Source organism: Uloborus diversus, chromosome 7 (genome assembly GCF_026930045.1).
Source record: "Uloborus diversus isolate 005 chromosome 7, Udiv.v.3.1, whole genome shotgun sequence".
Classification (NCBI taxonomy): domain Eukaryota; kingdom Metazoa; phylum Arthropoda; class Arachnida; order Araneae; family Uloboridae; genus Uloborus; species Uloborus diversus.
In genome coordinates, this window is record NC_072737.1 from 140,687,287 (window position 1) to 140,701,150 (window position 13,864).

Genomic DNA, 13,864 nt, shown 5'->3' on the forward strand with positions numbered 1-13,864 from the left:
TGTTTTTTTTTTCTTTTTTTCTTTTTTTTTTAATGCTATTTTATCTCAAGTGCATCAATACAATGTTCCAAACTGCTTACCATTCAAAAGAACGGTCGTTTATTTTTTAGGTGAACGAACGGATCCGTTCATTTTAAAGATTTCATTCTTTTTGACCTGCTTGTTCATGAACGACACATCCCCTAGTCTTGATACACTCATTTGGGGTAATTGAACCATGTTTGAATGAACCAACATTGAAACCAACCATGAAACCAACTTTGCACTGTGTCATATTTTTTAGTAAATTTAACTTGAAAACGAATAGGAGTTCTAATGCTTCATTATTATTTTTCATTACTATTATATCAGGGTGGCGACATGAACTGTAAAAAAAAGTTCCCTGACTTTTCCGTGATTAAGTTCACCAAATTTCCCTGATTTACGTTACCAATGATAATGGTTTTCTTTCTTTGCTCTACTTGAAATCCATTGTATGTTTGTATAAAATGCAGTATTTCAAACGTTCTAAGTTGTGTAAAGTTGTTGAACTAAAGATATATTTTAAAAAGAGGCTACTTTTTTAATAAAATGGTTTTAAAAAAATAAGTAAATTTTTTTTTTGGGAAAAAAGCCTACAAAACAGTATATTAAATTTTTCTACATGGAAAGATTACAGAAAATTAAAAAAAAACTTTACTTTCAAAAACCACTTAGCATGAGAATTTTAAGAAACTATTAAAATTACTCCTAAAAACATATGTGTATTTATGATAGAACTAAAAAGTAATTGAAATTATTTTGAACTAAGTTTTCAAACAATATAATAATTGTTGCAAGAATAACAAGTAATAGTGAAAGAATAGAAGTAATGTAATTATTCTTATATAACTATTTATGCAAAACAGATGAAACCATTTGACATCCATTCATAGGGAGTTTTTCTCTAATCAAGAACATTTTAACAATTTAAAAATAAAGATATTTACTTCAGGGGTCTGTTCAGTATTTTTCACAGGGTCCGTTTTTTTGTGAAAAATAAAATAATTTTGTGAAAAATGAATTAATTTTGTAAAAAATCAAATAATTTTGCAAAAAAAAAAAAATTTTTTATTAAATCGAAATTTTAGTATTTAGAGCAGGCATAAACTGCATCATTTAAACTTAAAGTAGAGTGTTTTCCTCTTCTATGCTGAGAATATCATTCTAGGATGTTTTTCTAATATTTGGCGGGAGGGGGGGGGGGCATCGTTTCCTTAAGTAGCAATATTTATCTACCATTCTACATAATGTTAAAATATACTAATAATATTTCTGCACAGCATTTAAAATAATTGTAACAAAATAAATAAATAAAACTCAGACGAGAGTTCGGCATTTAACTTTTTGACCCAAGACACTCTTAAAATGCACAGAATTTCGTTTTAAAACTTATAAATTCCGTGATTTTAACAAAAATTAAAAGAGGTTTTATTTGTTTACTTCTTAACAAAGCGTATTTATTAAACATCGAAAATTCAAAAAATCGGATTCCCATTGCGGATGCAAAGAGATCGCAATTCTCAAATTGAAGGCATCCAAGGTATAAAAATGGCTTGTAAAAGAAATATTTTTGATAAAATTATTTTTAAATTGCATTTTAGAGTCATATGATAAACATATCATTAATATCTGTGGACACAGTTGAAGCAAAAATAAAATTAAAGCATCGATTCAGCATTTTAATTTTTGACTCATAAAGAAAATGGAATTTTGCTTTAAAAACTTGAAATGCGTGTTCTAACAAAAATAGAGACTTTTCATTTATTTGCATCCTAATAAAGCGAAGTTAGCTTGAAAAAAAAAACAAAATATGATTCTTATATCGGATGTTAAAAGATTGTATTTTTCAAAATGTACACATTTAAAGAAAAAAAAAGGCAAGTAAAAGTTTATTTAAAGTTAATCATCCTTGTTAGCATCGAAAAATAAAACCCATATAATTTTCTCCCAAAATAACCATTAAACATGGAACAACAACATAAAAACGCAAATATTGGCAAGCTGGTAAAATGATGAGAATATTTTCTTATCAAGTCATTATAAAGGTTTAACGCCAGACGCTAAATGGCGATAATTTTTAAGTTGGTAACCCTATCTGAAGCGATCATATTTTTTCCCAACCCTTACAACCCTTTGCAGTTCTAAGTTCATTTCTCAGATATATATTATTATTCATTAAATCATGAGCGGGGGGGGGGGGGGGGGGAGAAAAGTGCTTACCAAGCATTTTCAGAAAAGTTTACAACACCGTTGCTAATTAGCTGTGATAAAACAAACAAAATTATTTAAGACTAAACTTATTTTCAGCTGTTAATATCTTTCCAAGAAGCAAACAACAAGCATTATTGGCAGTAGCAATTATTTATGGCTTGCAGGAGCATTGCAAGAGTGACGATTTTTTTTTTTTTTTTTTCAAAATTAGCAGATTTTGTATAAGCTGATCCTTCTAATTGGACTTCAAAAAAGGTTACAAAAATTATCGGTTTTATCCACGGAAATATGCGTTATTTTGCTTTCAGATTTGCTCTTTCAATAAACTACTCGTGAAAGATCTGAAAGATCCGTTCTTGTTGATCAAAATTTTGTAAAGGGTCCGTTTTGGTTGATCAGGATTTTGTGAAAGGTCCGTTTTGTTTGATCAGGATTTTGTGAAAAGTCTGTTTTGGCTGATCGGATTTTTGTGATGGGTCCGTTTGCGGACCCAAATATCCTCTGGCCAGACCCCTGTACTTAAGTACACAAGTTAACTCTATTTCAAATGATTTCAGCATGTAACGAAAAAAATTCTTAGATTGCTTTTGTAACAAACAACTTTGAAATACAAGGGAAAAAAAGAAAAAAAAATTAGTTAATTTCAAAATATATAAAAGAAGAATACAACTTGGTTATAAAATTAAAGAATCACTTAAGTCTGAAGAAAAGAAAACCTTTAGAATCTGTGGTGACAACAAATAGTGCAACGGCAAAAAACGAAGTTTTTTTTAATTGAAAGTTTAATTTTAGCAATTAAATTAAAAACGCGAAGTAATAACTTTTAAGTTTTTATAGTATTAATTCAAAAGCCGATTTCGATTCTTCTTGACCATTCGATTTCTTCTTGAAATCGTGATTATAGTACACTAATTACTTTGAGACAGTGGAATAAAGGCAGAGGAGCTTAGGCATTAATGAAGGCTTCCTCTTTGCCTGTATGGTTGTTATATAACAAAAAATGTGTGGATGTTGTTTATATTGACTTTCAAAAAGCTTTTGACAAGGTACCGCATGTTGCTCTTCTCAGCAAGTTAGCTGACATTGGAATAGGAGGAAAAACTTTACTTTGGGTTAGAAATTGGCTTACTGGTAGGAAGCAAAGTGTAGTTGTGAGAGGAAATCATTCTAATTGGAGTGATGTTTTAAGTGGGGTTCCTCAGGGATCAGTTTTAGGGCCTCTTTTGTTTATTATATTTATGAATGACATCAATGAAAATATTTCTGGAAGCATGAATTGTTTTGCTGACGATGTAAAAGTTATGGGGATTGTCGAAAATGAAGAACAAGTAAAACAGCTGCAAGAGGATTTAGATCATATTACTAAGTGGGCAGATAAATGGGGTATGGCAGTTAATGTAGGGAAATGTCAAGTGCTACACTTAGGTCATGGAAATAAGCGTATGAGATATCATTTACAGGGTTCAGTCATAAATCAGGCAGAAAATGTTATGGATCTGGGTGTCTTTATAAATCAGGACTTCAAGTTTAGTCAACAGTGCAGTATTGCTAGTAACAAAGCCAACAAAATGCTTGGGTTCATCAAGAGATCTATTTCAAACAAATCTAAGAAAGTTCTTCTGCCTTTATATAGGAGTTTAGTAAGACCTCATTTGGAGTATGCTGTTCAGTTTTGGTCGCCTTATCTGAAGAAAGATATTTTCGTATTGGAAAGGGTTCAAAGAAGGGTAACTAAATTAGTAAGGGGACTCTCAGATTTAGATTATGATACCAGACTTAATAGGCTTAACATGTATAGCCTGGAGCAAAGGAGAGTCAGAGGGGACATGATTCAGTTATTTAAATTTATCAAAATGAAAGATGTAAATGGATTAAATTTTTGCGGGGAAAGCAGGACAAGGGGTCATTGTTTTAAGCTATTTAAATCTCAGGCTAACTTGGAAATCAGGAAAAACTACTACTTTAGCAGGGTCGTGGGCACTTGGAATAGCTTACCGGAAGAGGCGGTAATGAGCAAGGGAGTGGATAGCTTTAAGAGGGCCATTGATCTTCATTGGGGACTAATTAATTGACTAGGACCAGCCTAGCTGGGCCCAGAGCCTGTTGCTGGTCGTCACATTTGTATTTGTATTTATTTGTATTTTACGTAGCATTGAAAGCGTAAAAGGAAATTTCAAGCTAGGTAAAATAAACAACTAACAGACACAGAAGCAATCTTAGGATGTTCATCCTGTGGTTAATAAGTAAGATTCAATGCTTTGACGTTGAGGAAAAAAGATGCACAAATGTGTGGCAGTGTATAATCGCACCTAATTAATTTTACTTTTTTTTAAAACAGATAATTGGCGGAAAATGCGTAGGGAATCCAAGTACTTAATTTTGTAAAGCAAAAAAAAAAATTTTTTTTTCCTTCATAAAATCAATTTTCCCTGATTTTTTGTTATTTTTTCAAAATTCCCTGACTTTTCCCTGATTAATAAAGTTCCCTGGCTTTTCCCTGATTTGTCGCCACCCTGTATATTATACTTTGTATTCAAAATTATGAATGAATCACATTTTTTATGCCTCTCAGTCAATCATTTTATTGGCATATTACTAAATGCATGATGAATGACCTGCATTACTAACAAGCACATAGTAACTCGCTTTGTATTTAATTTTAAATATTTGTATCCCTAAATAAATATTTTTAGTGTTTTTTGTTGCAAAAAGCCCCCCAAATTATCTGGCATGCTAGAAAATTCGAATTTCCCGGCATGCTGGTCAACCTCACTTTTTTCTATCATGCTGGCTGATGCAGGGTAACAACTAGAGATTCACCAAATATTTAGTTGGTATTCGGCAACCGAATGTAAACAAATTTAATTGTTCGATAATTGGTAAACGAACAATATTTTTTATACATAGCATGAAGGTTACAATATTTTATCACTGTACAAAGTTAATTCAAATTGTTACTTATTAATTTTACCACATTAAAAGCAATTTGAATGTAAAAGAAAACACTCAGATGTTAAATTTAAATTTTGTTGATTTTGAATTTCTCTTAAATTATATGGCACATTACAATTTGACTTACTTCTCAAACTCATTTAAATATGACACACCATAACCAGGAAAAGAAAAACATAGTAATAAGTAAAGTCAATTTATTACTACTTAATATTAACTGCTTATTTTTTTATTTTGCTTTAATTTCTAAAGTTTTGCACCATATGAAATATTAACTTTTGTTTAAAAACAACCTAATTAATATGAATCATTGTTGACAAAATTTAATAATCCTTTGTAATGCTTGAATTTCATTCCTCATTTTTTAATGATGGTACAGTTATTTATCAGTTATCGAAAGGATTAACATATCAAAAAACCACTTGAATAATTTGTACTGATATTTTGAGCAACTTTGTATTTGTGTGTAAGATAAATGTAAAGTTCTTTATTTATGATATAGCATGTTTTATATGTTTACTATATTAGTTTATTTTTGCTTTAGGAAGGATTTACTTTCAATTAATAACTATACATACTGTATAACAAATAAATACCTTTGTTCTGAAACTTCAAATAATCAGTAATCCAACGTTAAGTAGTACAAAAAATTGCAAATTATTGCAGACACGTGTTTCGGTGTTACAAGGAACACCTTTTTCAATGCAAAGAAATGTGAGCTTCTGGATGAAAAGTCATCCGAGAAAAGCAACACGGTGGAACAGGAGATAGTATGAATATCAAAAAATAGAAATTAAACAAAACAAAAAAAAGATAAAATGACACCTAGAGGCAAAATTTATTATATGATTCCATCAGGAAAAAAACCGTTAAGTAATAAATTTTCCAAGAAAACCCATAAACAATGCAAAAAGTCCAAAAATGAAACCAATCTGAATAAATTAGCAATAAATTTACCAGCGGGAAAAGCTATGTATGGAAGCCATGTATCAAATGGAGAAGTGCAGGAAAAAACAGAGTGAAGGATAAACATATTGGAATTAGTTAATCAACAAAACGAAATAAGAAAGCAAAAAATGAAAAAAATAAAAGTAAGACATGTACGACTTTTACATAAAAATAATAAAAAATTAAAAAAAACTAAAACAATTTTAACAAAGGAGTCCACACAGAAGAAAAATAGGGAATTGCAGTAAGATCGTTAACTAAATTAGAGCGGTTCCTCAGGATGTGGAAAGATTCCCAAAAATCAAGATCCAACAAATAGAGATTTCTAAAGATCCTAGTGAAAATGAGTTAAAAGCTATTTCTTCTGCTGTCAAGTCTGTTCAATCTATTCCATTAAATGTTAAACGCTCTGTTATTCCTTCTATTGCTAATTGCGCTAGATTTTATGCTTTACCTAAGGTACATAAAGCTGGCATTCCTTTCAGGCCGATTGTTTCCAATATTGGTACGGCTTCTTATAAACTTGCAAAATATTTAGTCTCTGTGTTTTCTCCTCTTATGAGTCATAATGTATTCACTGTAATAAACTCTATCTATTTTGTCAAAAAAATTCAGAATTGCGTTCCAAATAATTCTTTCATGGCTTCTTTTGATGTGAACTCATTATTTACGAACGTTCCGGTCGAGGGTTCATTGTTATGCCTTCAGAGTAGACTGTCTGAATTTCATTTTACCTCTAAGGAAATTGAGGATTTAGTTTTCCTTACTCATACTTGTCTTAAGCAATGTTCCTTTGTTTTTAATGGTAAATTTTATTCAATGTCGGATGGTTTGGCAATGGGAAACCCACTTAGCCCCATCCTTAGTGATATTTACATGCATTACTTTGAGGTCAAGTTGTTTCAGAAACTACAGTTTCAATTCTATGTTCGCTATGTTGATGACTGTTTTGTTCTTATGAATCACGATCAACTAAGCATTGATGATGCTTTATCTATTTTAAATTCCATTGATCCTCATATTCAATTCTCTTGTGAAAAAGAACAGAATAATTAAATTGCTTTCCATTTCTGGATGTTCTTGTTTCTCGAACTGAGTCCGGTTTTGAAACTACGGTTTATCGCAAACCTTTTGCTGTTTCATTACCCCCACATAGATTATCGTTTCACCCTCCTAATCAAAAATATTCCGCTTTCAACACATTTGTTTATCGTGCAATGAATATTTGTTCTTCACCTGAGCTTCTTCATGCGGAACTTAACTATTTAAGAGCTGTGGCTGTTGATAGAGACTATCCGCCCACCTTAGTTGATTCCATTTATAAAAAACTTTGCAAAAAATCTCAAAATATTGTTCGTAATAGAATTTTTTACACTAAGAATTTAGTTGTTCTACCTTTCTTCCCTGGTATTAGTTTTCAGGTTGCTAAGATTCTGAAGCGATTCCAATTCCAAGTGGTATTTTCTCCTATTAATAAACTTTCTTTCTCTTCTCTTAAAGATTCTGTTCATCCTCTTAATTGTTGTGGGATCTATAAAATTGTTTGCAATTGCGGACTCGGATACATCGGACAGACCGCCGTTCTTTAAATTTCGGTTAAAAGAACATCAAAGCTATGTGAGAAAACAACAGTTGAATAAAGCCAGTATTGCTCAACACTGTTGGGAATCGAATCACTCTTTTGATTTTAACTCTTATCAAATTATCCAAAAATGCCCCAATTCGTTGGATCTTGATTTTTGGGAATCTTTCCACATCCTGAGGAACCGCTCTAATTTAGTTAACGATCTTACTGCAATTCCCTGTTTTTCTTCTGTGTGGACTCCTTTGTTAAAATTATTAACTAATTCCAATATGTTTATCCTTCACTCTGTTTTTTCCTGCACTTCTCCATTTGATACATTGCTTCCATACATAGCTTTTCCCGTTGGTAAATTTATTGCTAATTTATTCAGATTGGTTTCATTTTTGGACTTTTTGCATTGTTTATGGGTTTTCTTGGAAAATTTATTACTTAACGGTTTTTTTCCTGATGGAATCATATAATAAATTTTGCCTCCAGGTGTCCTTTTATCTTTTTTTGTTTTGTTTAATTTCTATTTTTTGATATTTATACTATCTCCTGTTCCACACTGTTGCTTTTCTCGGATGACTTTTCATCCAGAAGCTCACATTTCTTTGCATTGAAAAAGGTGTTCCTTGTAACACCGAAACACGTGTCTGCAATAATTTGCAATTTTTTGTGCTACTTAACGTTGGATTACTGATTATACATACTGTAGATCAAATAATGATGTTAAATAGAAAATGTATTTATACTTCTTGAAGTAGATAAATATTTTCTATTTTAAATTGGCGTAAAATTCAAATATTAGTTTTAACAGTAAAGTTTGGTGTTCGGTGCATCTCTAGTAATAACAAACTGAGCACAAGATTTGTTATTGAATCAATTCATTCATGTTTAACCATGCATTTAAGAAAATGATTTCTCTAACCCTGAATTAATTTTCATTAAATGATTCATGTTCAATGTAGCTTTACTTTTATTGGGATCATCCATTTTCTTTCATTATTTATGTGACATAGATTTAGCTAATCCTAAAACCAATAAAAAGAATGCTGGATTTACAAAGGAAGAAAGAGATGGGTTTTCTGCTTTACTAGAAGAAGGTTTCTTGGATACATTTAGACATTTGTACCCGGATGTCAAAAGTGCTTATACTTTCTGGACTTACATGATGAATGCCCGAGCAAAAAATGTTGGATGGTAAGTCATTTTCTGGTAGTACAGTGAAACTTCTATGAGCGACTACCTACCTCCACAGGGCTCATAGTCCTCCTATATCTCCTATATTTTCACAATTTTTCAGATATTCTCCTGTATTTCCTATATTTTCTCACTAACTCCTATATTTTTTTCATCAGATGTTAAATGCTACCCAAAAATGCAAAAACCATTTTTTCTGTTTTGTCGATGTTGACATATATACTAAACTTCTGTTTAATTAATTTTATTTTTATGAAATGTACAAAATATAGATGATTTTGCTTGCAACTTTTAACTTGTTTTCAATTATTTTTTCCTTTTAATGAGTTAACTTTAATTGTAATAGTAAGTCATGTTAACTTTAAGTTTACGGCTGTAAAGATTTTGAAAGCTTTTAATTTTGTCTCATATAATCTTACATGTAGTTCAAATGAATGGTGGTGGCTGAAAGGATTGTTTTTGAAAATGCTGTGTACAGATTTTGATACCAACTGAACTTTGAGTACTTCCAATGTTTCAAAGCTTGTAGCTCGCTAAAAAATGTCTTGATGAACAAAGCCATTTTATGCTTTTTTCAAGTTTGTTCTTTTTTTGTGTGTAGATTTTTCAAGAACTTCAGGAATTGCTATAATGCCATTACAATGAGTGCCGGTAATTGAATCAGCTATTTTAATGGATCAAATCCTCAAAAACAAAGCAAAATCCAGTTTTAACATTAAAACATTGCTGAATATTTGAATCAAACATGACACTTTAATAAATCAAGCATATGAGACTGACCATTTCCTGCAAACGTGATGCATTAGCGTAGTCTTTTTTTCTTTGGCTTCATTTAGTAAAATTAGTTTTTTTTTTTTTTTCTGTAAGTAGTGAAATGAAGGGGAGGCAGAGTGTTGCACACATTTTGTAATGGTTTTCTCGAGAAAAGTCCGACAAAACCAGTGAGACGAAGAGAGACGTGGAGTCAATGGGACTTGTGCTCTCGGCTTTCTCATTGTTTGTGTTAGCATTGAAGCAATAATGTATTAATACCGAGGACTAAGGGTAGATTTATGACGTTAAAAAAAAATGTCCAAGTTAATTCTTACCTAGTTCTAGCAATCAATAAGAGATGCATTTTTCAAAGCACATAAGTTAAAATCTAAATTTTGTAATTGCTTTTTCATGCTGTTTTGCACTAAAATTCTTTAAATAATCAGCGAATGAATATTTTGAGTGAGTAGTATACTTGTAATGATATCTCGTTTGACTAAAAACTTCATTTAAATTCTCTTAAATTGTATGTAGAATTCTACGTTTAAAAATAAAAGAAAAAATGCACACACAATTTTGCTTAATTGAATCTAAATTGTTTGAAACAAACATGATTTATATAAGTGGCCGTGGGTACAAAAATTCATTTGCTCTCACATCTGTTACTCTTCACATTACTATGACTTCGTGCATTATAGAATTGTATTGATAATGGCGCTCAGGTTTTTTTTTTTTTTTGTTCGGTGCTTCAAACATAATCGATTCTATACATTTTCGAAATTCCTGTATATTTTCTACCTAACTCCTATATATTTTTCCTTTTAAACTCCTATATATTTTGCTACCATACTCCTATATTTTTCCTTTTAAACTCCTAAATTTTTCCTTTCAAACTCATATATTTTTTTCCACTTGCTATGAGCCCTGCTCCATTAATGACTAATTTTCTTCACTTTCGATGTTCCTTTCTACAGGGGTGTCCCCCCTAAGAACAGGGGCGCACCCCCCTAAATATCGCAAAGACCCCTTCTCCAAAATCAAGAGCCCCCCACCCCCATAAAAACTATCCCTAAAAAACAACCCTCCTAAAAATTTCAATGGGTCAAGTCTGTTGCCGGTGGGCAGCGCTGCAGCAAGCTCATCTAAGTGTTGCTGATCTGGAAAAAATATGAGGGTTTGATTTGTATATTAAATGGGAGGTGTGATAGTTTTGAATACTTTTGGGAATATGTTTAAAAGAAAAATCTTCATGAAATGATGATCCTTTGCTTCCTCGGGATCGACTTATATCAAAAAAGTGAAAACAACCAAGCCAGCTCACGGCACACTTTCAAAATAACCAAGGAGTACTACAAGGCACTTTACATTGAGGTTTGTGATATGGTGCAATCTTACATCAACTGGACTCACACACGTCATTGCAATTGAACAAGAGTGCTTGCTTTTATTAAACAGAAGTGAAACAAATTTTGAAAAATCAAACTGAGTTCTTCAAAAATGACTTAGACATTGAGAGACTGCGTTTACACTTGAATATGTTAGCTGATATCACTAATAAAAAAACAACTGGTCTTAAAAAACATGCGAAAATTAAATTACCTGTGCGTGTTTGTATTTATTTTTTCCCTTTTTCAAAGCCAAAAAATGTGTCGGGCTTGTCGATTTTTCGAGGTTCTAATGTTGATCATATAACTTTAAAATGCTTAAAAAAAACTTTAAAACTCACTATTTTTCATCTCAAATTTAGAAAGTTTCCCACAGCAAGACCCCAGGTTTGCCTCCCCCCCCCCCCGCCCCCAATTTTTTTCCAGTCTGCGTTTCTGGGAGTGCCTTTTCATTCAAGTCAAGTGTCTTACTTTATATCAGTGCCTATCTACGGCACTGCAAGACTCCCCATAAAATAGAACAAAAAAAATTACTAAGACAAGTGACATGATTTAGTTGAACCAGAAAATTCGTAAACCAATTTTTAGATTGTTTTACTTTGAAAACGCCATGTCACATACTGTTTATTTGTTAAAATTATACACACCAGATAATATGGCATTTTCAAGGTACAAAAATCTGACCTTTATTTGAGGTGGGGGGACCTCCGAGGGATTACATAACCCCCTAAACCCCGGTGATGTCCAGCCCCCTAATAATTTTTGCAAGTCGGCGGCCTGGCATCGTCATAACATCAATATTAAATAATGAATGGATAGATAAATTAAGAAAAAAAGTTCACATTTTGTTCTTATGAATACATGATAAAAAGCAAAAGGCGTTTTTACTAAAAATTTTGCCTGGGCGCTGCAAATTGATTTTCATACTTGCTTGGTGTGTGCAGATACTTTACATATTTATACACAAAAGTGATGACTAGCAACAGACTCTGGATCCAACTAGGCTGGTCCTAGTCAGGTTTTCTATATTATGCAGAAAATTGAAGAATATTTTTTATTAACAGCCTAAAAAGTTTTAAATGCTACATTTTTCCCATAAACAGTCAATGGTTTTCCAAGTAGAGTAAAAGTTGTTTTCTCAGTTCCTGTTGCAACTCTGTAAGAGTTGGCGAGAAGGCGGATAGAGACCCTTTGTTTCTTGAAATTGCCATCCTTACAGAGTGGCTGACAGACTCCTGATTTTTTCACAGTAAAAAATGATAAAATCAATTAAAATTATTTTATTTTTTCCAGGCGTTTGGATTACTTTGTCATATCAAAACGCTTTGAAGATTGCCTGTGTGATAGCATCATTAGAAAAGATATCTATGGAAGTGATCACTGTCCCATTACTTTGTTCCTGGCAGTTTAGTCATGTTATGACATTTTTAAAAATCCTTTTCAATTTCCATTGTTTTTTATAGTAATATTCTTCGAGATGAAAATTGTTCAACTGTGATAAGTGTACTTCTATTCATTCTCATCATTTTATAAAATAAATTTTTTAAAGTGTGTTGTAATTTGTGTTTTGATTAGATCATTTTTATAGTTTTAGAAAAAAAAATTGGCTGCGGTCGACTAAGTCATGAAATTACTTATTTTATGGAAAAATGTAAAAGGATTCTGATTTTTTTTTTTTTTTAATTCCTTACAATTCAGTAGTTATGTGATTTATTTCATAAATTTTGGAATTTGCAGAATGAACACAATCGAGAAATCATCGAATTGCCAGGGAACTTGAACGTTCTGGAACAGTTTGGGGAAATTTCCAAAAATTGATCTGAATTTTTTCGTTATTTGAAATTTACTTCAAAAATTTCTCAATGTACATATTTTACTAATATTGTTCTTTGTAGCATTATTAAAATTAAATTCTAAAATCGTGTTACTGTAGAAAGTTCTTAGATTTACTGTTTATTCTACTTAATGCCTAAGTTTTGAGAAATGCATTTACGTAGTCATACAGAAAATAAAATTGGGGTTTCATTGTAATTAAAAACTCAAAACACTTCAAAATATCATACAGGGTGTCTAATCAAAAAAAAAAAAAAAGTTTCAACTTCCCTGACGTTTCCAGGTTTTCCAAACAAAAAAATTTTTCAGGTGCTTTTTCAAAGGTTAGTTTAGCTACTCTCGTTATTTTTAAGCACTTTCATTATACTTGGCCTGATTGTCATGGAGTAATCTGAGGCCTGCTTTTGCTTATATCTCAGCAAAGAGACCACTTAGAGACTTCGGGATTTCACTAAATGATTCGCTTAATCTTAAGGTACAACTTAATGCTGAAAACTTAATATTCTAAAAAAAAAATATTTCAGGATGAAAAACTGGAAATTCATGTCATTTCCCTATTAAACATTAGAATATAAAACCCATTGCTACCAATTTTATTGCTTTGCAAAAGTAATGTTAATAGTAATCATAATGAAAATTGTGAATCAAGGCTTCTCTGAAGCAAGCATGACATGTACACTGTCATTGCTCTTGTCGGATTTTTATCCTCACCTACACCAATGATTGATCACAGGGCTAACTTGTATGTTGTGAAACGTAAATTACTTTGGGAAACCTTAAATATTTAAATCAATTAGCACACAAATAAATCATGAGAGGAACATGGATTAGTTTTTAGTGCCAATTACTTAAAGTTTCAGGCACGCATATAGGTTTTTCTTTCTTTTAGTATGGAGCATTTAAATGAAAAAATAAGGTGAAGTTTCGTGGTGGTAACATTATTTTATTTCTGAAGTAAATTTACACTAAAAAGAACAAAATAACAGATTTTTTA

At 31.4% G+C, this 13,864-nt stretch overlaps 1 protein-coding gene across 1 annotated transcript in view; it reads left to right on the top strand.

Moving 5' to 3' along the window:
• The window catches only part of LOC129225964 (recombination repair protein 1-like), a 60,023-nt gene extending 47,439 nt beyond the window's left edge, over window positions 1-12,584 (top strand). The window contains exons 7-8 of the mRNA XM_054860530.1: window positions 8,719-8,899; window positions 12,331-12,584. Coding sequence (XP_054716505.1) covers window positions 8,719-8,899; window positions 12,331-12,448 — 299 coding nt within the window. The 3' untranslated portion in view covers window positions 12,449-12,584. The remainder of the gene's footprint in view (window positions 1-8,718; window positions 8,900-12,330) is intronic.
• Window positions 12,585-13,864: the final 1,280 nt, after the last annotated feature.